Consider the following 25978-nt stretch of genomic DNA (forward strand, 5'->3'; position numbering starts at 1 on the left):
CAACCCTGCAGCTGCTCACAAGACACAGGGTGCAGCCCCTTTTTCTCATGGGTGGTTGAGCCACAGGTGGGGTAAAGGGGTCACCTTCTACTGACCCGAATATCACTTCCTTGGGGGTGTGGGAGTTCATCCACCCAAGTCATGGGAAGGGTTGACAGGTCTGTGTGTTATTGTCTCCCAGGTGATTGCATTTCTGAGGGGGAGTTGGGTGGCTTGGATCAGCTGGTGTCAGGAATGCCAGGGAGGAGGAGGAGGTGAGCGGCTGGGTGATACCACTGACATGGTGCATCTGGGACCCCTCTGAGAAGCTGGGAATGGTGGGGAGGGTCCTTGATGCCCCCCACATCCTCAGCACTGGAGGTCATGGTGGGATAGGCTTGGAATGGTGACTGGGGCTTGTGGGGAGAATGACGTTGACCACAGGGACACAGACCCCACTGTAAGGCCTGAGCTCCAGCATCCTTGGCCCAGCTGTCCTGAAGGAGCAGCTCACAGGTCACTGCCCAGGTCCTCCTCCTGAGCTTACGGGGACAGCTTCCTACCTACAGGCTGTGTGTGCTGGATTAGAGCTGCAGTGGCCCAGAGGAGAGCTCCTCAAGGGAGATCATAGACCTCACTGGCAGTGTGGTTTCCTCCAGGAGCTCTAGGTGTGTGGGATCTCTGCGTCCCCTTCAGTTCCCTCGGCTTACACACACCCCCACATTTGTGTGCTGTGCAGTCCCCTACATGCATGGGTGACCTACACAGCCTGTGCTCAGGAGTGTCACCAGCATTGGGGGGTACCCACAGTGGATGGACATGTGGAGTGCGGGGCCTGGACACACACAGCCTGGACCTGCATCCTGGTCTGGGCCCATCACCTGAAGAGCTCACACCTGGGACACACACCTGGCATCCTGTAGTCTCCAACAGTATTCCCCACAGCAAGCACCTCCCCTGACCGCTGAGATGTGGCCTGCTGATCCCTGATCTGAATCCCTTCCACATCTTCTATCTTACCCTTGGCCTGGACAGGAAACTCTGCCCCACCCTCCCATATCCAGGGGTGACCCCCTAGTCCCAAAGCCTGGAGACTGCAGGTCCCAGATTTGCTTTGCTCATGTCCTGACCTGGGCCTGACTGCAGCTCCTTCTACCTGGGCCCTTCCTGATCCTTCCAGAAAGATGCCCAACATGAACATGTATGTTTGTGTGCATGGTGTGCAAGTGCACGTGTGTGTGTATTGTAGCTCAGATCCCATGTTGAGTTCTTCAGAAGACAAATCAGCTTCACCCAAGCTCCTGTCATAACCCCAGAATCTGACTCTTGACTTTGAACTCATCAGTCATTTGACCACTTGTGCACAGCAGGACATTAGACTTTCGTAGTGGCATCAGTGAGGAGCAGAGCTGACCCTTGTCCCCTACGAATGTTGAATACAGCTGAGACATCCAGTGACACCTGGGATGAGAGGCACCCAGACGGGGATGTGGGGTGAGTGACTAGGGTCGAGGGGATAAGCGTCCCATCAGTGATTGTTACAAGGGGGGTTTGTGGGGGTGGAGGGTAGGGTCCCTGGGATGACGGGAACAGAGTGTGCCCATGGAGAAGGGGAGATGCTCTAGGCTTTGATGAGGAAATACAGGTGGGGTGACCACATGGCCTTGGAGGGGGATGGACAAACACCTTGAGAGAGGGATGGCATCTGGACAGTGAGGGCCAAGGGCAACAAGGAAGGGAGCTGAGATGTTCTCCCAGGGCCGTAGGGATGTAAGGAGGGTGTGTCCCCAGGCAGCCAGAGTTGGATATGCTCACAGGGCAGCAGGAAGTACAGCGGAGACATGGGTAAGAATGAAGATGCCTGGGTCCTTCTGAAGACTATTTCCTTATTCTGGAACATTCTATGGGGATGAGGTGATGGAAAAAGTATGCCTCAGAGAAACATCAGGATGCTCCCAGGCAGCACTATCACAAGTTCAAAGGACTGTGTTCACCTTTGGTTGGAGATAATCAAATTTAGGAAGGAAAGTGGATAAACAAAAATGAGCAGACAGCATGTTTTCTGATTGACAAGGAGGACATTTATTGAGGGTTTACTGGGTGTTGGCAGAAGGACTGGATGACTTGGGGTGGGAGGGAACACCTCTGCCCTGGGATCCTGCAACTCCAGGCCCCTGTGGGTGGGGTGAGGGTCGGGGGCCTAAGAACATTCTGCATGGGCCACTGTCTTCTCCACGGTGCTCCCTTTGTGTGTGACCTGGCAGCGGTAGCTTCTGTGGGACTTTCACTGCTCGGGCATCAGGCTTAGGTAGCTGCTGGCCGCGTACTTGTTGCTCTGTTTGGAAGGTGTGGTTGTCTCCATGCCCTTGGCGACTGGGGTGCCATCTGCCTTCCAGGCCACTGTCACGGCTCCTGGGTAGAAGGCATTTATGAGACACACCAGTGTGGCCTTGTTGGCTTGGAGCACCTCAGAGGAGGGCGGGAACAAGAGTGACCAAGGGAGTGGCCTTGGGCTGACCTGCGGAATGGATGAGGGGCAGGGGGTCAGAGTCCTGGTGTCCACCTGGGGAGCCCCTGACATCAGTGTGTGAGGAGTGTTCAGGCCCCCCAGTGCCAGTGCAGGACCTCTCAGATGTGGTCCACACTGTCTCAGAAGGGTGTGATATGATGTTCCTAAAAGAACTCGGTCAGTCAGAAAACCTCTGAGCTTGACCCCTGCCCATCGCCTGCTTGGAAACCTTCCTAGGACTTGGACCTTTTGTACAGAGAGTGGACCTTCAGTTTCCTGGCCCTGCTTCACCCTGTCATCCTGACGTGGTCCAGCTCTGGTTGTGTTCTCTGAGCTCTGTGAGCCTCCTGTCAGATTCAGTGTGGAAACTTTTCTCACCTGACACAACTGCTCTGGGTTAGGGGAGAGTGGGTCTCTCACCTAAGGGCTCTGTTTGTACCCATATCTCCTGGATCCTCTGCAGTGGAGTCAGGGCCTTTGCTCACCCAAGTCCCACTGTCTGTCTGTCCTGGGCTCTTTTTCTGTGGAGTCTGTGTTAGAGTCTCTCTGTGTTTAGGGTCAATCTACACTTTTTGTGCCTTGGGATCTGCCTGTCAGTGAACTCAGGGGTTCCTGCTTCTAGGGGTGCCTCCCATAGGGACCCAGCAACCACCTCCCAGAATGCCATGGCCTTTCGTGACCCTTTGCCTGGCTCCTTCATGTCCAGAGCCTTTCCCTCCCTCCTGACAGGGCTTCAGGGGTCCCAGGCCAGCTCAGGGCTCTCTCCTTGGGAGCCTACAGAAACCCAGAGAGGCCCCAGCACCTCCTACTTTGTTACCAGCCTGGATCCGGAGTCCCACAGTCCAGGGGACTGGGCCCTGAGACTCTGATTTTTCATTTCCCAATCTTGGCTTTGAGGGTTTCAGGTCCTTCTAAAGTCTCCCAGGTGGTCACTCCTTTGAACACTTTGTTCTCTCTCCCCCATGAGATGGGGCCTCAGTTTCCCTTGCACAAAGCTCGGTAGGCAGTCAGAAGCCCAGGCGGGGAGAGGACGGAACTCAGCAAGTTTTAGGGAAGTAGCCTGGCCCTGGCAGACAGACAGACGATTGAGTTTCAGTAGCTCATCCAGTCTAGTGCCCTACCTCTGAGGCCAGAGGTGAAGGGGTCTTGGTGACCCACTGAGGCAAGGGTCTGAACAGTGAGGGGAGAGATCCTTGACCAGGACCTAGGCTCCAGAGAGAAAGCTTCACCACAAGTCAACAAAAGATACAGAAAAGAACAAAAGCAGCAGAAAATTTCTCAGTACTTTTGGGGAGAGCAGGGAAGGAGGGGGAAGAGACTCACCTAGGATGGTCAGCTTGGTCCCCTCGCCGAACACCCAATGCTGTGACACAGGCTCATACAAAAACCCTCCCTGGACGCCCCTACCCCAACCCCCGCTGCAGCTGTGATGGAGGAAGCTGGGGCCACTGCTCCTGGTGGCATCTGCTCATGAGGGAGTTCACACGGCTGCCACACTCATCCCCACAGAGAGAGGTTGACAGGTGACATCCTGTGACCAGCAGCAGGATCCCTAGAAATCCTGGTTCCTGGAGGACAATGGATTTGGTTTTCCCAGCAACTATCATGCAGCCATGGGGATGAGTTTATTGGAGGGCATTGTGTCACTAGGAGTGAACTTATGTGGTCAGGGAAAAATGGTCTCCCTGGTGGAGCTGACTCAACACTGACTACTTGGTGACACCCTGGGTGATGCAGAGAGTACCGTCTCCCTCCAGGGAGAAGCAGGTTACCCTAGAGTGCGGTGTCCTGGGAATCTTCCTGTGAACGTAGCTGTGACTCAGCCCCACCTTCCCTGGGCTTGTCCTAGTTGGGATGGGCCTGGCCAGTGAGGCCTGGCTGGTCCCCACTGGAAATGCCAGCCCCATCCAGGGTAAAATGGAAGGATCTCCTGCACCCCTCAACCTGTTCTGATGTTGGTGGGTGGGGCAGTGGTTGCCATTGCAACCACTTACATTATTCAAGTAAGGGGGACATAAAGGAGCTCCCGCGTGTGGTCTCCAAATATCACCTTCCGCTAAGGGATGTGAGGTCAGTGCGGTATCCCAGGCCTGGGGCAGAAAAGGGACATGATGAGACAGAACCTCTCATCCTCTGAGAAATCAGGAGCCATGGAAGCTCCTGGGGCAATGGGAGAAAATCAGATGCCACCTGAGGAGGTGCCCAGTGGCTAAGTGTTCATGTTTTGTAGCCGCATTGTCATTGCCAATTCAATATAATCACAGTGGAACCCGCATGTCAGATGTCCTGACATGCACACCAGCGGTTTGCCCTGAAGGATGTCCAGGCATCAGATCATCAGTTATCAAAGTGGTGAATGAAAGGGAAGAATATACATTTTTTCTTTTTCCCAAAGCATGAAGCACACTCCCGAGTGCCCATTGCAGCTGCTGGGCCCTCCCTTCAGGAAGCCCTCATGAGGAGGAGGTGAACTGAAGCCTCAGCCCTCTGCCTTCCATCTCATCTGAGGGACGAAGTTATTGATCATCAGATGCAGCTGATGTCACTAAAGGAATGACAACACAACATGGGTGTTTTTTCCGGAAGTAGCCACATGCCACATGTCCTGGGAAGGGATTATGCCAATGTCCAGCCTGAACCCCCTTGAGCTCTTGATGCTAGAACCATTTTTTAGGAAAAGAGAGGTTGAGGGAAGTACTGGATTCCTCTCAGGGAGGCGGTGGCTGCATCCCGACTGTGGGACCAGCTCACTGCTCCTGCAGCTCCTGCCTTGCCAGGGAAAGCCAGAGCCATTTGGGAGACACCTGCAGATGGAATGGGCCTAAAAACACATTCACCAGTGATATCATCAAGTATTTAATTCACATAGAAACGAAATTAAAACTACGAATATGCAGCAGCACCACAGAGTCAACTAAAAAGAGACACAATGATATTCACAAGACATTTGATGAGACCCTGATTAACTATTTTTGATGTCAAGAAATCCTTGATATTCTCTCCAGTTAAGTATGTGATGACTAGCATTTGCTTCACGCCCTTGCCTGAGGGAGTAGTTTAGTTCTTTTGCTGTGGGTGAGTCCGCATTATCTGAAAATGGATGATGCTGGGGACCGGGTGATGGGAACCTTGGAGTCATTACTATTCTTCTGTATCCCTATTTTTGTGTTCAGAGATCTTCATCATAAAAACATACAGTAACTTATAGAGAGGGTGAAGCTTGGGACCGTGTCTCCCATGGGCTTGAATTTTCATAGCTGTGAAATGGGTCAAACAGAGGCGGAGGAACTCTGGGTGCCTGAAATTCAGTTCAGCTCACAGCTGTGATTTGGGGCAGGGGTGGCTGAGATTCAGCTCCAAAGAGGCCCCTCTCTTTCTACATCATTGTGGAAAAAGTCCCCAGGCCTTGCAGCTCTGTCCCTGCCCTGGCTGGCCACTCAGCAGCTGCTCCTATGTCCCTGATGAACCAGAAACAGTGGGGGTCCCAGCCCGGTCACTATGGATTCACCGAGGCAGTCAAGGCCTTCAAGGGACCAAATTGCCCTCTGTCAGGGACCCTGGGATGAGGGTGTCTCTGAGTGAGGCTGCACGTCCACCATGGTGCAGGGGGTGAGGGGACGACGGAACAACGTGACTCATGGAGGGAGTGGGGCCTGGTGGGATGAGGGTGTTTGGGGCAGTTGAGGTCCTGGGGAAGCCTGACTTTGCCTATAGCCCCAAGGTCACGTCCACCCTGTGCTGACCTTGCGTGAACCAGCCTTGACTCTAGTCCAGAAAGAGACTCTGACACAGACTCTCCCCGATAACCATGGGATGCCCATTCTGTGCCTGGGACAGTGTCTTTGCTCATTTGTCTCAGTCCACCGGAGTCCTCCCCTCACACAAGCTGACCATCGCAGGCTCAGCCACACACCAAGCACACACTCACTCCACCCTAGAGCCTGACTTTAGAATCGGGAACTTCATGGTTGAGATCTCAGCCATGTGCTGGTTAACTTTGAACCTTTAAGCCCATTTGATCATAACTGGTCACCTGGGTGCCCCAGCCTCACCCCAGGTTCCAGAGCTAGTGACATGAACAACAGTATCTTGTAGAGCATGCTAGGGCTCACTGAGTTGGCTGGGACGTTGAGCAGGATTCTGGACTTCCTGTTTCCCTGTTGCAGGGCTTGTCAGTGTCTTTGCTTAGCCAACATGTGTCTTGAAAATCTGTGAAATTCACCTGTGAGTTTCCATTCCCAGTTCCTTTCCACCAGTTCCTGGTGATGGCACCACCATGGACTTCTCACCCAATAAACTGGGCACCAGGATTTTCCTCATCCTCACTGAGAATTCAAGGAGGTTGCAAATTAAATATTAGATAAGAAACGAAGAGAGGGAGCAGGATTTCTTGTTGCCAATGAGGATATTTATTGAGGGTTTTGGGGGTGCAAGGAGAAGGGTTGGATGACTTGGGGTGGGAGGGGAGACACATGCCCTGATCCCGCAGGTCTAGGACTCCGTGGGTAGGTGAGGGTCGGACACCTAAGAACATGCTGCAGGGGCCACTGTCTTCTCCACAGTATTCCCTTCCTGCGTGACCTGGCAGCTGTAGAGGTTGTGGGACTTCCACTGTCTGGCACTAGGCTCAGGTAGCCTTGTTGCTCTGTTTGGAGGGCGTGGTGGTCTCCACACACTTGGTGATGGAGATGTCATCTACCATCCAGGCCACTGTCACAGCTCTCGGGCAGAAGTCACTCATGAGACATTCCAGTGTGGTCTTGTCTTGGAGCTGCCTGCCTCTGGGGTCAGAGGAGATGAAGGTATCTGAGTGACCAGCTGAGGCATACAGGGGTTCTGAATAGGGAGGGGAGAGATTGGCCTCCCAGGACCAAGGTTCTAAAGGAAACCCTGACCACAGGCTGTGGCAAGTCCTAGACAAAGATCAAAATCAGAATAAAATTGTCACCAGCTTGGCGAGAGCAGGGAAGGAAAGGGAAGAAGACACTCATCTAAAATGGTCAACTGGGTCCCTCCACAGAATACCAAATACCGTGACACAGATTCATACAAAAACTCTTCCCTGGGGCCCCCAACTCCCCCTCCCCATCCCCCACCTGAAGCTGATGCAGGAAGCCAGACCACTGCCCCTGGCGGGCATTTGCTCAGCAGAGTCCACACACCTGCCTGCCCTTCTGGAGCTGAGATGGGACGGTTGACCCCGTGTATACAATAATGGGATATCTGGAAATGGATAGGCCTGAGGAAGTTGGTGTCTGGATCAGGTTTTCCATGTGACTGTGACCCAGGAATGGGAATGAGCTCTTTGGAGGGCATTTGCTTCATGAAGGAGTGAAATGACACGGAAGGGGACAGGGACTGTCTATACTTATAGGGTTGTAACCCTGATCTCTTGGTGTGACTACAGGATAAGAGCTGGAGGCGTCCTCAGGTTTCCCCAGTGAGTGCCTTAGAGGAGGGGCAGCTTGCCCCAGAGCCAACAGTCATGGGAAGCTCCAATGTGACCACAACCACATCTCCAGGGGGTCTCACTTCTATCCTGGTGTTGTCTTAGTTTGGGATGGGCTCACTAGGTTCTAGTATGAAATACCAGCCTCAACCTCCAGGGAGAAGTTGGAAGCAAGCCTCTGTTACCCATTCAGGGTCTCGTCTCATTTTTGGGTATGTCTGGAGTTTCTGACTCAAAAGGGCTGTGTGAGTAGCATCCCAAGTGTGGTCACTAAATCCCACCTCCCACTTACGGGGACCAGTCCACTTAAGGTTAATGGGCAATTCCAGACACAAAGGCAGGAGAAAGATGTGCCCAGGACAGATTGTGAACAGAGAGCAGAAAGCTGTCGAGATCTACTGGGTTCTTTCAGGAGAATCCAGGGGCCACCAGAAGAGGCACCCAGTGGGCCATGGTGGGTCATTTTCATCATCAATAAAACAGAACTGTGGTGGACTCAAGTGAGTCATACAGTAACATAACTTTGAGCTCACCATGAAATAATTGTTCATCTTCACAAGATGGCAGGCAACACGGTCATCATTATTAAGATGCTAAATGAAAGGAAAGATTCAACATGCCTATGCTATTTCTTACTGAAATAAGAATCGTACTCCCAGAGAAGCACAGAACATATGAGGGCACACCCTTTACAGATGCTCAGTAGGAGGAAAAGGTAGTCGAACTGAAGTGCAGTCACCTTGCATCTGTATACCAACTAATGGCACTGGATACTAAGTGCAAAGCTCAGCTAACGTCACAAATAGATGACCCCATATGGGAGCCCACTAGCCAAGCGGTCTTGCTGAAAAGTTGCACGGGGCCTTGTTAAAACTTTCTGTCCAAGAACCCATTTTCAGGAAATGCAGAAGCAGAGAGGAGTGCTTGGTTCCGGCCTGGGGAGGTAGCAGGCTGCATCCTGACCATGGGAAGGTCCTGGGACCAACCCTCAGCTCCTGTAACTCCTGCCTTGCAAGGAAATTAAAAATCAACTAGGAAGATACCTGCAGACGGAACAGGTCTAAAAACGCAGCCACCAGTCACAATTTCAAACCGTGTGGAATCCTCATAGAAATGAAATGCAAAACCACAAAATAACAACAACACAAACACAGGTCTAGTGAAAGAAGCATAGAACATTTGTGAAGTATTTGATGGGAAACGTCCTTTTTTGGATATGAAAGAATTATTGATAATTTCTATTTAGGTTTGTAAGAATGTAGTTTTGCGGGGGTCAATATGTTTAGAGACACAAATGGAATGTTTAGACTAATGGACATGATGTCTACAATTTGCTGCAAACAACTGTGTAAAAGAGGTTGCTTGATTGTGGGTGGGTCAACATGAGCTGTATTATCTCATGTTTTTAAATTTTCTTACTGTCAGTTTCCTGTAATATCTTGCAAGGCAGTAATGAGAGAGATTAGTCTTGGGACAGCACCGGGGGGCATCCAGAGGGGAGTCTGGAATCCTACCCAGCAGGGACATTGAGAAGGTGGAGAGCAATGTGGTCCTCCTTGCTGTCGGAGTCTCAGCTTTCACATCCATGAAAAGGGGCCAGACAGGGTGGTGGGAATCAGGACCCTTAAGTTTCCTTCTAACTTGTAGGTTGTGATTTGGGGCAGGGGTGGCTATGATTAGGCTCCAAGAGGAGCCCCTTCTCTGCCCCACTATGCCCCTAGAGTTCCCTGCCCTTGCAGGCTCTGTCTCCGGCCTGGCGTGACCACCCAGCAACTCTGGTGAAGGCACCCGCCACATCGCTGATGTGCTGGAGGCACGAAAAAGGGGTCTGACAGCACCCAAGACTGATGAGGAGTGCTGGGAAGTGCATCTCCCAAGGCCATCTCACCCACTGTCGGGGACCCTGGGACAATTGTGTCTCTGACATCAGGCTGTAGGTGCACATGGAGGGGCTGAGTCACATGAGTGAGGGAGGGAGTAGGCCCTGGTGGGGTGGGGTCTAGGATAGCTGAGTCTTATGAAAGCCTGACCTGCCTGTAGCCCTTAATTCACACTTACCCTGCCCTGACCTTGTGTGACCTGGCCCTGATTCTTGGGTGAATATGATTTTGACACAGCCTCCATCAGATAGCCAGTGATGCCCATTCTATGCTTGAGATGGTACCTTTCTCATTCAGTCCAGGCCACTTGAGTCCTACCCTCACACAGGCTGGCCATCGTGGCTCCAGCCATAACCATAATCTAACTCTACTGTGTCCCCTGACTTTAGAATTTGAGACTCTTCATGGTTGAGATCGCATCCCTGTGCTGTCTTTCTGACCTGGCCAGTGTTAACCCTGAGCCTGACCCATTTGATCACAACGAATCATCTGTGTGCCTTAGCCTCGGCACATGTCCCAGCACTAGTGACATGAATATCAGTGTCTTGAAGAGCACCCTAGGGCTAAGTTGGTTGGGACAGTGAATAGAATTCTTGACTTGCAAGGTTGCATAAAATGAACTGTTGGCCGGGCACAGTGGCTCACACCTGTAATCCCAGCACTTAGGGAGGCTGAGGTGGGCAGATCACGAGGTCAGGAGATCAAGACCATCCTGGCTAACACAGTGAAACCCCGTCTCTACTAAAGATAGAAAAATTAGCCGGGCATAGTGGTGGGCATCTGTAGTTCCAGCTACTCGGGAGGCTGAGGCAAGAGAATGGCGTGAACCTGGGAGGCGGAACTTGCAGTGAGCCGAGATCACGCCCCTGAACTCCAGCCTGGGCCACACAGCAACACTCCGTCTCAAAAAAAAAGAAAAAAGAAAAAAAAGAACTGTTTACAACTGCAGGACTTGTTAGCATCTTTCATAGCTAATGTGCATTGTGAAAGTGAGAACTACACTGAAGGGTTCCATTTTCCAGCCTTTTCATGTCTCCCTGGTGATGGCACAACCATGGACCCCTCACCTAGTAAGTGGTCTCCTAACTGGGTATCATGGATGGAACAGGGAAGTTCAACCCTGTTCCTGCTCTGATCTTGGCCTGGGCTCAAGGGTTTTCCATCTCTAGTCCAAAGCGGGGTCCTGGAACGCTCCTCGTTTTTCCCTGATACCCCGCTCAGGGCCACCACGCTGTCCTCACTAGGTTCCACATCCTTCCCAGGTGGGCAAGAACTGCATTTCAGGGCCCGCTCTGCACGGACAACTTTCTACTCCGGATCATGGTTCCCACTGGCACAGGAAGCTCACCCGGTTCCCTGGCAGGTTGGGTAGGGTGTGGGATGATGGGGACGTGGGATCTCACTTCAAACTGCCCGTTGTCCCTGAGCAGTGACTCTTTAACAAAGGCACATGACCAGACAGACGGCACATTGGAAACTGGGTTCTATGTGATCAGGTCTTTATTGAAAAGTAAAATTGAGGAGGGTGTTGGACTGGTCTGAGCTGATGCCAGGGTCACGGGTATGGCGGAGAGTTGAGGGAGGGGTGACTGGGAGAGGAAGGACCCTCTGAGAAGATGACTGGGGGAGGCAGTGAGCCTCCTCCCTTGGGTGACTTTCCCACTGGGTACAGAATTCCCTCCACTCTAAATGGAGAACCCAGGAATGGCTAGGAATTATATGTCAGAATAGAAAAATTGAGATAAAACAAGATCTCTGATTGTCAATGAGAATATTTATTGAGGGTTTATTGAGTGCAGGGAGAAGGGCTGGATGCCTCGGGGTGGGAGGAGAGACCCCTCCCCTGGGATCCTGCAGCACCAGGCCCCCATGGGTGGGGTGAGGGGTGGGAACCTATGAACATTCTGCAGGGGCCACTGTCTTCTCCACGGTGCTCCCTTCGTGTGTGACCTGGCAGCTGTAGCTCTTGTGGGACTTCCACTGGTCAGGCGTCAGGCTCAGATAGCTGCTGGCCGCGTACTTGTTGTTGCTCTGTTTGGAGGGTGTGGTGGTCTCCACTCCCGTGTTGACAGGGCTGCCATCTGCCTTCCAGGCCACGTTGACGACTCCCGGGTAGAAGTCACTGATGAGACACACTAGTGTGGCCTTGTTGGCTTGAAGCTCCTCAGAGGAGGGCGGGAACAGAGTGACCGAGGGGGCAACCTTGGGCTGACCTGCGGGGTGGATGAGGGGGAGGGGGTCAGAGTCCTGGTGTCCACCTGGTGAGTCCCTGACCTCATGGTAAGGTGAGTCCCTGACCTATGGTAAGGTGTTGGGGTGCGCTTGTTCCAGTACTGTGCGTCCGAGGGTCTATGCCATGCCGAGGGGTCAGGCTGTTTTCCACCATGCCCTGATCTGCACTGGGAGCTGTTTCGCCTTAGACACCTTCTGATCACCTGTTCTGAGATCTCTCGGGGTCTTGGTCTCTCACACGGACATCTGACCCTCAGCGCCCTGACCCTGCCCTCTCCTGCCATCCTGACAGGGCCTTCTGGGTGACATTTGTCCCCTGAGCAGATAAAGAGAGCTCTGTGTCTCTCCTGCATAGCGAACTCTGAGGTTACTTTTCTGGCGTGCCTCCCCTGCTCTGTGGGATGCTGGGACCTTTTGGTCCCTCAGGCTGTTCCAGCCAAACATGTGTTCTCGAGCCTGTGTATGGAGAAAGGGCCTGGGGGGATCAGAGAGTCTGTCTGCTGTCCTGGGGTTTCTCTTATTCCACGGAGTCTTTTCTGGCATCAACCCCACGTCCTGGCTACCTGGTCATAGCAGCGGGGCTTTCCCGCTGTGTACTCTGCCCCCTCTGATCCCCCTGGGCACAGGGGCTATGTCCTGAAGAGACCTAGGAGCCTGCCCTTTCCTCACATCCTCTCCTTTGGAGACCTTTTCCCTGGCTTTCTGGTGTCCAGAGTCTGCTTCTCCCTTCTCCCTCCTTCCTGGGTTTCCTGAGTCTCAGGCTGGCTCAGGGCTCAGTCCCTGGCAGCCCCCAGACATCCAGGGCAGCCCGTCCACCTCCTGCCTCACTCTGGGTCTGGATTCTGGTCCGGGGTCCCAGCCCTTTGATTCCTGAGCATCAGCCCTGAGGACACTGGGTCCGTCTAAAGTCTCCCAGGAGGTCCCTCCCTCGGACCCCTTGTTCCTGATTCCCCAGGAGATGGAACCGAAGTAACCGAAGAGCAATGCTGCTCTGACAAGAACCCAGACTGAGGCGGCCAGAACAGAAGAACGCTTAGAGACCCAGCCTTCTCTGGCAGATGCAGAGACAGACAGACAGAGAGGAGACAGACAAATTGGGCTTAGGAGGTCATTCTATACAGTCCCCTCCCCCTGCGGCCAGAGGTGAAGGGGTCGTAGTGACCTGCTGAGGCAGGCAGGGGTCTGATAGGGAGGGCAGAGGTCCTTGCTCAGGCCTGGGATCCAGGCAGAAAGCCTGACCACAAGTTGAAACAAGATGTAGAAACAAACAAAAACAGCAGAAATTGTCCCAAGAGTGGGGAAGGAGAGGGGAGAAGAGACTCACCTAGGACGGTCAGCCGGGTCCCTCCGCCGAAATACCCAACACTGTGACACAGGCTCATACAAAAACCCTCCCTGGGATGCCCCTACCCCCAGCCCCCAGTGCAGCTGTGAAGGAGGAAGCTGGGGCCACTGACCCTGGTGGCATCTGCTCATGAGTGAGTCCACACGGCCCCCACACTCAACCCACAGAGAGAAGGAGACCGGTGACATCCTGCGACCTGCAGCAGGATCCCAGGAAATCCATTCTTCTGGAGGACATTGGGATCTTGGATTTGGTTTTTGTGCCAACCATCAGTCAGGCCCAGGATTGGATTTATTGAAGGGCATTAGTGTCGCTAAGGAGTGAATTTCCACAGATGGGATAGGTGGGCTCTTCTCTGCAAAGTTGAACCAACCCATAGTTCAACCTTTGGTAACACCATGGGGTAGTGCAGAGGGTGCCCCTCTCCTCCCACGGAGAGGCTGGTTGCCCTAGAGTGCAGTGTTCTGGGAACCTTGGTGGGTTTCAGCCCCACCTTCTGGAGTAGTTCTAGTTGGCTCGGCCTGGTCAGTGAGGCCTGGCAGGTCCCAATATGAAATGCCAGCCACAAGTGTTAGGGTAACCCTGGAAGCATCCCCTGCAGCCCTGAATCTGGCCTCATATTGGGTGGGACAGCTGGGGTGGTGGCTGCCATTGTCTTTTTCAAGTGCGGGACATGAGGGAGCCTCCAGAATGTGGTCTCCAAATACCACCTCTCACTAAGGGATGGGAGATCAGTGGGGGATCCTAGGCCTTAGGGAGGAAGAACACATCAGACAAATAAGAAAGGGACATGATGAGACAGAACCTCTTATCCTCTGACTAATCAGGAGCCATTTGTGAGGAAGTCTGATGCCACTTGGGGAGACCTCCCCTGGGAAAATATTCATCATTGGTGGTCACCTGTCATCATGAATTAAATATAATGACAGTGGCTTCAAAAATATTAGATAGCTTGAATCCTAGAATTCACCATGAGAGAAGACATGAACTGTTCACCCTGGAAGGATCGCTGGGTCCTGGATCATCTGTGTGCAAAGTGGCTCCTTCCTAGAGCATGAAGCTCACTCCTGGGTGAACAGAACCCAGCTGTAGACCCCTGACTTCACAGACACTCTGCAGCACTCATGAGAAGGAGGTGAACTGAAGCCTCAACCCTCTGCCTTCCTTCCCATCTGAGGGATGTAGCTATTGACCATTCTGTGCACCTTACATTACTACAAGAGTGGCAGTGTGACATGGGTGACTTTGCTGGCAGCAGCCCCATGTCCTTGGAAGCCATTTGCAATGTCCAATCTGAATCAAGTTAATCCCCTTCATGCTAGAATCATTTTCCAGGAAAAGAAAAGCTGAGGGAAGCCCTAGGTTCCTGCTCCAGGAGGCATGGCTGTATTCCAACCAGGGGAAGGTGTCCAGACAGCTCTCAGCTCCTGCAGCTCCTTCCTTGCCGGGAGGCTCTAGAGCAATTGAGGAGATATTCACCAGTGACCACCGGCCTGACGGCACATGCACCCATTACCATTTGATGCCATATTGCTCCTCATATGAGCAACAGCACCAACATGTAACTAAGTCAGTGCACTTGTGGTGTTTGTGATGCATTTGAGGAGACCCTGCTTAATTCTCCATATTAGGGAATTAGGGATAATTTCTATTTAGGTTTGGTAATGATATTATAGTTATTTTAAGGTCCATATCCTTCCAGGACAGTAATGGAGTACTTACAGGTGAACAGATCTGATGTCTGGTATTTCTTTCTAAATACTGTGTAAGGGAGAATTTATTTTGCTGTGGGTGGGTCGGCATCATCTGTGAATTGCTTATTTTGAGTGCTGGGTGATGAGAACATGGGACATTGTTGTCTTTCTGTCTCCTTATTTGTATGTTCAAAGTTCTTCATAATATACACTTACAACGCAGGTCAGTCTTTGGACAGCTGCTGGGTGTGAAGTAGACCGTGGCTTTGTACCCAGCAGAGCTGTGGATCTGGCCCTCCTTGGGTGGTCTCAGTTTTCGCATTCGTGAAATGGGCTTAGAGAAGGACTGTGGCCAGTGGAACCCTTCAGTCTTCTTGTAATTCAGAGGCTGGGATTTGGAGGAGAGGCGGCTGTGATCAAGCACCAAGGGGCCCTTTCTGTGCCTCGTTGTGACTGCAGAGTTTCCTGTCTTTGCAGGCTCTGTCCCTGGCCTGTCAGGGCCACCCAGCAGCTCTGGTGAAGGCAGGTGCCACATCCGTGATGTGCTGAAGGCGGAGACAGGGAGTCTTAAGTTTCCCTGGGCACTAAGAACGCACAGTCATCCAGGGCCTCCATAGCAGTTTGGGTAGGAAGGCTCCACCATTGTGAACAAGGGAGGGAGAAGGTCCCAGTGGGCAGGAGGGTCTGGGGGAGCTGAGTGTTCCTGGATGCCTTGACCTTGCCTGTAGTCCTCCCCCCACATTCACATAGCCCTGACCTAGTCTGACCCAGCTCCAACTCTTGTCATGAATTTGACATGGCCTCCTTTAGACCTTGAGCCTGACCCTGAGCCTACAGCCGTCTGATCATACAGCCGTAAAACCTTTGTTCTTAAATCTCACTTTATGTTCCATAAACTAGTTCCATGAAATACTAGCATCTTGCAGAATATTATGGGGCTTTTTCAGGTGCCAGATGGATAAATGTAACTTTAGGAAAGCTAAGCTTTATCATACGAAATTATTTCCCTAGTAGAGAACTTTTCATTGCCTCCTCTTGGATAACGTGCATTGTCAAGTCTAGGAAATGCACCTGTATGTTTCATTCTCCAAGCCTTCTCAGTGCTTCTGGTGGCAGCACAAGTATGGACTCCTTTCCTGCTAAATGGTCTGGTGTGGAATGGGGATTTTCATCTCTGTTCCTGCTGAGACCATGACATTGACTCATAGGTGCTCTTCACCCTTACTTCTGCCTGTAGCCCACGGATCTGGGCTCCTCAGAGACCCCTTCATTTTTCCTGATTTCCCTCTCAGGACTGTCCTGCATCCTGGTGCCGAACCATGGTATTTCCCAGTTTTGCAAGACCTACATCCCACCAGATGCTTGCAGGACAACATGAAGCTCTGGATCATGGATCCCCCTGACACAGAGAGCTCCCTGGAGTCACTGGCTCGGTGTACAAGTTCAGGGATGCCATGTCAGGGACCTGGCGTCTGACAAAGAGCAGACATAGCCCCTGTCCCAGACCAGCAACTCTTCAGCCCAGAGACCTGAGCAGACACAGAAGGCATGTGAGCAGTGCCGTGTGATGCGTGGTTAGGTCTCTGCCGAAAGACAGAATCTAGGAGAGTGTGACACCCCCCTGGTCCCAGCCAGGCAAGGTTGGTGGCTCAGGGGTACAGTGGAGAGCTGAGGAAGGGGTGTCTGGGTGAGGAAGGCCCCACCTGCAGAGATACCCAGGGGACTGAGAACCCCTTCACCTGGGAAACTTTTGCACTGGGCTCAGAATTCTTTCCATCCCAAGCTGAAAACCCAGGGAAGGCTAGGAATTATATGTGAGAAAAGAAAAAATGAGATAAAACAAGATTTCTGATTGTCAATGAGAATATTTATTGAGGGTTTATTGAGTGCAGGGAGAAGGGCTGGATGCCTTGGGGTGGGAGGAGAGACCCCTCCCCTGGGATCCTGCAGCACCAGGCCCCTGTGGGTGTGGGGTGAGGGGTGGGACCTATGAACATTCTGCAGGGGCCACTGTCTTCTCCACGGTGCTCCCTTCATGCGTGACCTGGCAGCTGTAGCTCTTCTGGGACTTCCACTGGTCAGGCGTCAGGCTCAGGTAGCTGCTGGCCACATACTTGTTGTTGCTCTGTTTGGAGGGTGTGGTGGTCTCCACTCCCGTGTTGACAGGGCTGTCACCTGCCTTCCAGGCCACGTTGACGACTCCCGGGTAGAAGTCACTGATGAGACACACTAGTGTGGCCTTGTTGGCTTGAAGCTCCTCAGAGGAGGGCGGGAACAGAGTGACCGAGGGGGCAACCTTGGGCTGACCTGCGGGGTGGATGAGGGGGAGAGGGTCAGAGTCCTGGTGTCCACCTGGTGAGTCCCTGACCTCAGCATATGGTAAGGTGTTGGGGTGCGCTTGTTCCGGGGCTGTGCGTCCAAGAGTCTATGCCATGCCGAGGGGTCAGGCTGTTTTCCACCATGTCCTGATCTGCACTGGGAGCTGTTTCACCTTAGACACCTTCTGATCACCTGTCCTGAGATCTCTCAGGGTCTTGGCCTCCCACACGGATATCTGACCCTCAGCGCCCTGACCCTGCCCTCTCCTGCCATCCTGACAGGGCCTTCTGGGTGACATCTGTCCCCTGAGCAGATAAAGAGAGTTCTGTGTCTCCTGCACGGCGACCTCTGAGGTTACTTTTCTGGCGTGGCTCCCCTGCTCTGTGGGATGCTGGGGCGTTTTGGTCCCACAGGCTGTTCCATCCAAACGTGTTCTGGAGCCTGTGTGTGGGGCAAGGGCCTGGGGGGATCAGAGAGTCTGTCTGCTGTCCTGGGGTTTCTCTTATTCCACGGGGTCTTTTCTGGCATGCACCCCATGTCCCGGCTACCTGGTCATAGCAGCGGGGCTTTCCCCCTCTGATCGCCCTGGGCACAGGGGCTATGTCCTGAAGAGACCCAGGACCCTGCCCTTTGCTCACATCCTCTCCTGTGGAGACCCTTTCCCTGGCTTTCTGATGTCCAGAGTCTGCTTCTCCCTTCTCCCTCATGACTGGGTTTCCTGAGCCTCAGGCCGGTTCAGGGCTCAGTCCCTGGCAGCCCCCAGACATCCAGGGCAGCCCGTCCACCTCCTGCCTCACTCTGGGTCTGGATTCTGGTCCGGGGTCCCAGCCCTGTGATTCCTGAGCATCAGCCCCGAGGACATTGGGTCCGTCTAAAGTCTCCCAGGAGGTCCCTCCGTCAGACCCCTTGTTCCTGATTTCCCAGGAGATGGAACCGAAGTAACCCAAGAGTAACACTGCTCCGACAAGAACCCAGACTGAGGCGGCCAGAACAGAAGAACGCTTAGAGACCCAGCCTTCCCTGGCAGATGCAGAGACAGACAGACAGAGAGACAAACAGAGGAGACAGACAAATCGGGCTTAGGAGGTCATTCTATACAGTCCCCTCCCCCTGCGGTCAGAGGTGAAGGGGTCGTAGTGACCTGCTGAGGCAGGCAGGGGTCTGACAGGGAAGGCAGAGGTCCTTGCTCAGGCCTGGGATCCAGGTAGAAAGCCTGACCACAAGTTGAAACAAGATGTAGAAACAAACAAAAACAGCAGAAATTGTCCCAAGGGTGGGGAAGGAGAGGGGAGAAGAGACTCACCTAGGACGGTCAGCCGGGTCCCTCCGCCGAATACCCAACACTGTGACACAGGCTCATACAAAAACCCTCCCTGGGACGCCCCTACCCCCAGCCCCCAGTGCAGCTGTGAAGGAGGAAGCTGGGGCCACTGACCCTGGTGGCATCTGCTCATGAGGGAGTCCACATGGTCCCCACACTCAACCCACAGAGAGAAGGGGACCGGTGACATCCTGTGACCTGCAGCAGGATCCCAGGAAATCCATTCTTCTGGAGAACACTGGCGTCTTTGATTTGGTTTTTGTGCCAACCATCAGTCAGGCCCAGGATTGAATTTATTGGAGGGCATTAGTGTCGCTAAGGAGTGAATTTCCACAGATGGGATAGGTGGGCTCTTCTCTGCAAAGTTGTACCAACCCATGGTTCAACTTTTGGTAACACCATGGGGTGGTGCAGAGGGTGCCCCTCTCCTCCCACGGAGAGGCTTGTTGCCCTAGAGTGCAGTGTTCTGGGAACCTTGGTGGGTTTCAGCCCCACCTTCTGGAGTAGTTCTAGTTGGCTCGGCCTGGTCAGTGAGGCCTGGCAGGTCCCAATATGAAATGCCAGCCACAAGTGTTAGGGTAACCCTGGGAGCATCCCCTACAGCCCTAAATCTGGCCTCATGTTGGGTGGGACAACTGGGGTGGTGGCTGTCATTGTGTTTTTCAAGTGCGGGACATGAGGGAGCCTCCAGAATGTGGTCTCCAAATACCACCTCTCACTAAGGGATGGGAGATCAGTGGGGGATCCTAGGCCTTAGGGAGGAAGAACACATCAGACAAATAAGAAAGGGACATGATGAGACAGAACCTCTTATCCTCTGACTAATCAGGAGCCATTTGTGAGGAAGTCTGATGCCACTTGGGGAGACCTCCCCTGGGAAAATATTCATCATTGGTGGTCACCTGTCATCATGAATTAAATATAATGACAGTGGCTTCAAAAATATTAGATAGCTTGAATCCTAGAATTCACCATGAGAGAAGACATGAACTGTTCACCCTGGAAGGATCGCTGGGTCCTGGATCATCTGTGTGCAAAGTGGCTCCTTCCTAGAGCATGAAGCTCACTCCTGGCTGAACAGAACCCAGCTGTAGACCCCTGACTTCACAGACACTCTGCAGCACTCATGAGAAGGAGGTGAACTGAAGCCTCAACCCTCTGCCTTCCTTCCCATCTGAGGGATGTAGCTATTGACCATTCTGTGCACCTTACATTACTACAAGAGTGGCAGTGTGACATGGGTGACTTTGCTGGCAGCAGCCCCATGTCCTTGGAAGCTATTTTGCAATGTCTATTCTGAATCCAGTTATGTCCCTCCAAGTTCTAACCATTTTGCAGAAACAAAACAAAACAAAAACAGAAGTAGATGATAGCCCTGGGTTCTTGTTCTGTGAGGTGTGGCTTTATTCCAACCAGGTGAAAGTCCCCAGACAGCTCTGAGTTCCTGCGGCTCCTGCCTTTCCAGGAAGCACTAGAGTAATTTAGGAGGTATTCAGTAGTGACAACCAGCCTAACAGCACATGCACCCATCACCAGTTAATGCCATATTGAATTCTCAAATAAGCAACCAAAAACCCCAAAATAACCACGGCACCAAGACATAACTAAGTCAGTATGTATGCTTCTGGGATTTGTGAGGCATTTGAGGAGCCTGTGATTATTTCTTAGTATTAGGAAATTAGTGATAATTTCTATTTAGGTTTGGTAATAATATTTTAGTTATTTTTAAGCCCATATCTTTCCACCATAGAAATGGGATATTTATAACTGAAAAGATGTGATGTCTGGTATTTGTTACGAAGTATTGTGTAATGTGGGGGGTTATTCTGCCTTGTGTAGGTCAGTAATGTCTGTGAATTGCTTATTTGGGGGACTGGGTGATGGGAACTTGGGGGCATCATTATTCCTGTGTCTCCTTATGTATGTGTTCAAAGTTTTCCATAATGGAAACTTACAACACAGTGAAAGGAGGTCAGACAGCTGCTGGGGATGGCATTGTACCCAGCAGGGCTATGGATCTGGCCCTTGGTGGTCTCAGTTTTCCTCTCCAAGAAATGGGCTCAGACAGGTGCTGTGGTAACTGGAACCCTCAAGTGTTGTTCTAATGAGGGGCTGGAATTTGGATCAGGTGTGGCTGTGATCAAGCTGTAAGGGGCCCTTTGTTTGCCTCATTGTGACTGCAGAGCTTCCGGTCTTTGCAGGCTCTGTCCCTGGCCTGTCAGGACTACCCAGCAGCTCTGGTGAAGGCAGCTGCCACATCCCTGATGTGCTGGAGGCAGAGACAAGGGGTCTGAGAGTACCCAGGCATTGAGGACTCACCAAGACAGCTGGGGTCTCCACACCCAGGAGGCCAACATCATCTGCTGCCAGAGACACTGGGATGAGTGTCTCTGAGATGAGGCAGCAGGTGTACATGGGATTGGGTGGGGAGGCTGCACCGTCACGAGCTAGGAAGGGAGAGGGTGCTCTGCGGGCAGGAGGGTTTGTGGGATCTGACTCCTAATGGAGGCCAGGCCTTGCCTGGAGCTGTCAGCCCACATTCACTCAGCTCTTGTCCAGCCTGACACAGCCCTGAAACTCATCCTGAATTCAACTCTGATATAGCCTCCCCCAGGCAATCAATAGATGCGGAGTTTGAGCTTAGATTGGTGACTTTTCTCATGTTCTCAATTTCCCCACATCCTCCTGCTCCTGCAGGCTGACCATCATCAAGATCCATCCACAAACCAGTCAGAAACTAACTCTACCTGGGCCTGACTTAGTAGTTCACACTCTTCATGCTTGACGTCCAGCCCCACTCTAGTGTTAACCTTGAGCCTGATCCCCAGTCCACAGCCATGTGATCATACACCTGTAATATCTTGTGCATCAACCTCACCCCATATTCCCCAAACGAGTTCCAGGAAACACTGGTATCTTTCAGAGTATTTTGGGTTTTCTAATGGTGGAGAAGGAGATCATCATGCTTTTGGATATGCTATGGTTCATCATATTAAACTGGTTCCCTAGTTCAGGATTTGTCAGTGTGTTTCCTCAGCCAGTGTGCATTGTGGAAGCCTTACAAAGACACCTGCATGATTCCTTTCCCAATGTTTTTACGAGTTCCCAATGGCGGCACAGTTATTTACCACTCACCCAGTAAACACTCTCCTGACTGGTTCCTCGTATGCAATAGGGAATTTCAGCTTCTGTTCCTGCTGAGACCGTGGTCTTTAGTCAAGGGTGTCCTTTTTCCATTATTGCTGCCTCTAACCCACATCTGGTCTCCGGGGACCCCCTTCGTTTCTCCTGAATCTCCCCACAGGGCCCCAGCAAACCTCCCACTGGGCCCCTGTTCCTTCCTAGTTGGGCAAAGACTGCAGGATAGTTCTCTGGATTGCGGTTCCCACTGGCACAGGGAGCTCACCCGGTTCCCTGGCAGGTTGGGTGGGGTGTGGGATGACGGGGACATGGGATCTCACCTGGAACTGCCCCCTGTCCCTGAGCGGTGACCCTTCAGCCCAGACACATGACCAGACACATATGGCACATTAGAAAGGCTGGGTTTTACATGATCAGGTCTTTGTTGAGAAGTAAAATTGAGGAGGGTGTTGGACTGGTGTGAACTGATGCCAGGCTGCTGGCTCAGGGGTACAGTGGGGAGTTGGGGGAGGGGTGACTGGGAGGGGAAGGACCCTCTGGGGAGATGGGGAGGCTGTGAGCCTCCTCCCCTTGGGTGACTTTGACACTGGGTGCAGAATTCCCTGTACCCCACACTGAGATCCCCGGGGAGGCTACGAATTTAAGAAAAAAATAAGATTAAACAAGATTTCTGATTGTCAATGAGAATATTTATTGAGGGTTTCATGAGTGCAGGGAGAAGGGCTGGATGCCTTGGAATGGAGAGAGAGACCCCTCCCCTGGGATCCTGCAGTTCCAGGCCCCCGTGGGTGGGGTGAGGGGTGGGAACCTATGAACATTCTGCAGGGGCCACTGTCTTCTCCACGGTGCTCCCTTCGTGTGTGACCTGGCAGCTGTAGCTCTTGTGGGACTTCCACTGGTTGGACGTCAGGCTCAGGTAGCTGCTGGCCGCGTACTTGTTGTTGCTCTGTTTGGAGGGTGTGGTGGTCTCCACTCCTGTGTTGACAGGGCTGCCATCTGCCTTCCAGGCCACTTTGACGACTCCCGGGTAGAAGTCACTGATGAGACACACTAGTGTGGCCTTGTTTGCTTGGAGCTCCTCAGAGGAGGGCGGGAACAGAGTGACTGAGGGGGAAGCCTTGGGCTGACCTGTGTGGACAGGGAAGGGGGTGAGAGAGGGCAGACAGACCACTGGGGTGTTGTGGAACCCCTCTGTCTGTGTAAAGTCTCTGGGAGGGTTCACAGTGGGGCTGTCCGGTCCACTCAGGGTTCTCTGCTTCTCTCCTTTCCCTGTCCTTTCCACTCATGCCCTGTGGAGGGCAGACAGCTCTGTACCTTCCTAGGAGCCCTTCCAAGTCACCTTTCCCAGGTGTCCTGGTCCAGCCCCTCTCCTCTACAGCCTCGATTTCCCCATATACCCAGGGCAGGCTGTGTTCCTTCTTTGATCTCTGGAGTTTGAATTCGGAATGTGGCCTTGACCCCTGGATCCCTCATTTCCACCCCTAGATACCCCCTCCACTACCCACTTTATTCTTCCGGGACCTAGAGCCTCCTCTGTGAACTGTGGGTCCCCTGCTCAGCCCGTAGAGCTGTCCTGGCAGGCAGTGTGGGGGGAGGCCCAAGCCTGCTTTGAACTAGAGCTTTCTATCCCTCACATGCACCAGGCTCTGCCCCCGCCCAGCCCACTTGGCTCTCCTGGCAAGGAGTGGGCTCCATCTAGACAAGCCTTGGGGCTCCTCTGAGGCTTTGAGATGTCTCCTGTGTCCACGAGCCCGACTACAGAACCCTTCACCTCAGCTGGTCTTGTGGTTGCCCCCCTAGACTATGAGACTCAGCAGCCCCCTGGTCCACCCCAGCAGCCTCTGATGACCCCAAACTTCATGTGGTAGCCATGGAGTTCTCTGCACCCCTCATTTGCTGCCCTGTGGTCATCTGAATCTAACATGCCCTTTGAGGCAAGCAGGAGTCCGATCCGTGAACAGAGAAACACCGAGCCCCAGAGGTGACGGGGCTCCAGGGACAGACACATCTCTGCCATAAGACACCCTCTCCTTTCTGGTGACTGTCCTGGGAGGGTTGAATTCTGGCACCTCCCCCAGTCTCACCCGTCCTTCTGTGTCCCCATGTCCTCATGACCCAGCACAGGCCACAGAGCTGCAGCCTAGACCCAGAGCCCTCCCTGTGCCCTCCACTCGTCTCCCCTTCGGGTGACTTCTGTGTCACCAGGCCCCCATGTGGCCCTCCCAGACTGGATGGGCATCGAGTCCTCAGCGTAGACCCTCAGCTGTTCTTGGGGCTTCTCCCCTAGACTATGAGACTCAGCAGCCCCCAGGCCCACCCCAGCAGCCTCTGGCCTTGACCCCAGGGGTCACTGGGCAATGTCCCTAAGGCCACTACAGGGCCGTTCATCAGAGCCAGCCTCTGTCCCTCACTCAGACATCTGCCCTGGAAGAGAGGAGGAGCCCTGACCCTGCCCAATCCCAGCTCAGGCCCCAGGACCAGGCTGCATCCAGCTGTTGGAACCTGAAGGCGGCTGTTCCCACTGTGAGGGCCCTTCCTGCCGGTTACCCCAAAACTAACACGCCTCCTCCAGGCCCCATGGAGAAAGGTAGGGGTCAGTGCTTAAGGCTTGGAGGACAGATGGGAGGAAGCCCCAGAGAGAGAAAACAGATTTTCCAGGGACAGCAGCGGGGTGAGACAGTCTGGGAAAGGTTGAGAGCCACTTACCTAGGACGGTGAGCTGGGTCCCACCACCGAAGATGTAACACAGTGACTGAGGCTCAGACCAAAACCTCTGGGGCCAGCACCTGGGCTCTGCTCCCTAGGGGCTGGGCTAGAGTAGGAGCCTGCTGGGCATGACGGGCACAGGGTTGCAGGAGGCGGGGCTGGGACCTAGGCATGAAGCAGGGGGCTGGCCAGTCCCCCAGAGATTTCCCCATGCCTGTCCCCTGTCCAAGGCAAGTGCCACCCACAGCCTTGGAGTCACCCCAGTGTGTGTCCTTCCTCTCTGAGGCTGTCAGTGCTGATGACAGCACTGGGACCAATAGGTCCCAGCAACTCCCTGAGTGACACATCCCCTCCTGTGCAGTGTGGCAGAGGAGTGCTGAGTTGGCTTCGACCCGTGCAACCTCGTCTGGCCTCATTTAAAGGGCCTCTGAGTCCCCCACATAAGTGTCCCCAGTCAAGCCTGGCTGGCTTTCTCCCTAGATTGAGAGCACTGAGTCATTCCTTACTCAAGTGGAGAGTCCTCTGCTTTCTACCCATGGAGACGCAGTTCAGTCCCACTTTGTGCATGAAGCTTTTTCTGATCTCTCAGATCATTCTTTCCATCTACCCATCCATCCAATTGTCCATCCAGCTGTTCATCTATTCATCTGTTTGTCCATTCATCTATCATCCATCCATCCATGCATCTGTCTACTCATTCATCCAACAACAGCTCCCAAGCATCCATCTGTGTCAGGTACTGTTTTTATGCTGGGACATGGCAGGGTCGCTTGGCTCTCAGCCTCATCTCTCCCTCAAATCTCTCTGGTTAAGGCCAACAGTCCTTTGTCCCAGTTCAGTCTGTAGTTCTTCCCCAGTCCCCTTCGGTCTCTGCAAGAAGTTCTTCTTTCTAGTCACTCTCCCCTCCTTGGTGTCTGAGACTGCCCCCTTTCCTCCTCCTTGGCTTCCTTTTCTCTCAGGCCCATGCCAAACTGCTGATTCCCAGATCCCCATCCTGGGTTCTGCTCTCTGTATTCTCCTAATTTTCTCTGCATCTGACCCTCATTGTGCACACTCACAACTGTCCAGGGGTCTTAGATCCCTATTTCCAGCCCTTACCTCTCTTTTTGGCTCCAGATTCACATATATTCTGCCTCCTCAACTTACGTCTGCTTGGATGCCCTGTAGACACCTCCAACTCAATAGATCCCAACTAAACTTATTTCCATGTAACGTTGCTCCTCCACAGAGTCCTCACTTCAGCAAGTTACTCTTCAAGCCAGAGGCATCCGGGGACATCACAGAATGCCTTCCCCTCATTGTATTGCGCTCTGTCCTAGGCATCCTAGCATGACACAAGATACCATTAACATCCCCCGGAGAAAAAGAAAAACACCCAGGTCACACACTAAGAGTTCATGATG

General features: G+C 52.9%; 2 protein-coding genes and 2 gene segments (V, D, J or C); all 4 read right to left on the reverse strand.

Annotated features, from left to right (window-relative positions):
* The window catches only part of LOC104671035, a 724295-nt gene that overhangs the window by 4875 nt on the left and 693442 nt on the right, over positions 1-25978 (reverse strand).
* The window catches only part of LOC104672491 (immunoglobulin lambda-1 light chain-like), a 605026-nt gene continuing 590619 nt past the window's right edge, over positions 11572-25978 (reverse strand). For 2 of the 4 annotated variants that reach the window (XM_030914094.1, XM_030914096.1), the window contains exons 3-4: positions 13374-13409; positions 11572-12030 (exon numbers count right to left, since the gene is read on the reverse strand). In XM_030914094.1, coding sequence (XP_030769954.1) covers positions 11711-12030; positions 13374-13409 — 356 coding nt within the window. In that variant the 3' untranslated portion in view covers positions 11572-11710. Of the gene's footprint in view, positions 12031-13373; positions 13413-25978 lie in introns of all 4 variants that reach the window. The other 2 variants (XM_030914097.1, XM_030914095.1) reach the window with 1 other exon arrangement.
* Positions 16934-25978, reverse strand: part of LOC104674970 (immunoglobulin lambda-1 light chain-like) — a 651096-nt gene continuing 642051 nt past the window's right edge. For 2 of the 5 annotated variants that reach the window (XM_030914091.1, XM_030914088.1), the window contains 2 exons: positions 18711-18748; positions 16934-17395 (listed from right to left, as the gene is read on the reverse strand). In XM_030914091.1, coding sequence (XP_030769951.1) covers positions 17076-17395; positions 18711-18748 — 358 coding nt within the window. In that variant the 3' untranslated portion in view covers positions 16934-17075. Of the gene's footprint in view, positions 17396-18710; positions 18750-25978 lie in introns of all 5 variants that reach the window. The other 3 variants (XM_030914090.1, XM_030914089.1, XM_030914092.1) reach the window with 3 other exon arrangements.
* LOC104674967 overlaps positions 22537-25978 on the reverse strand; it is a 611567-nt gene continuing 608125 nt past the window's right edge. The window contains 1 exon segment of the V gene segment in view: positions 22537-22997. Within this exon segment, the coding sequence occupies positions 22678-22997 (320 nt within the window).

Source organism: Rhinopithecus roxellana, chromosome 13, assembly GCF_007565055.1.
Source record: "Rhinopithecus roxellana isolate Shanxi Qingling chromosome 13, ASM756505v1, whole genome shotgun sequence".
Classification (NCBI taxonomy): domain Eukaryota; kingdom Metazoa; phylum Chordata; class Mammalia; order Primates; family Cercopithecidae; genus Rhinopithecus; species Rhinopithecus roxellana.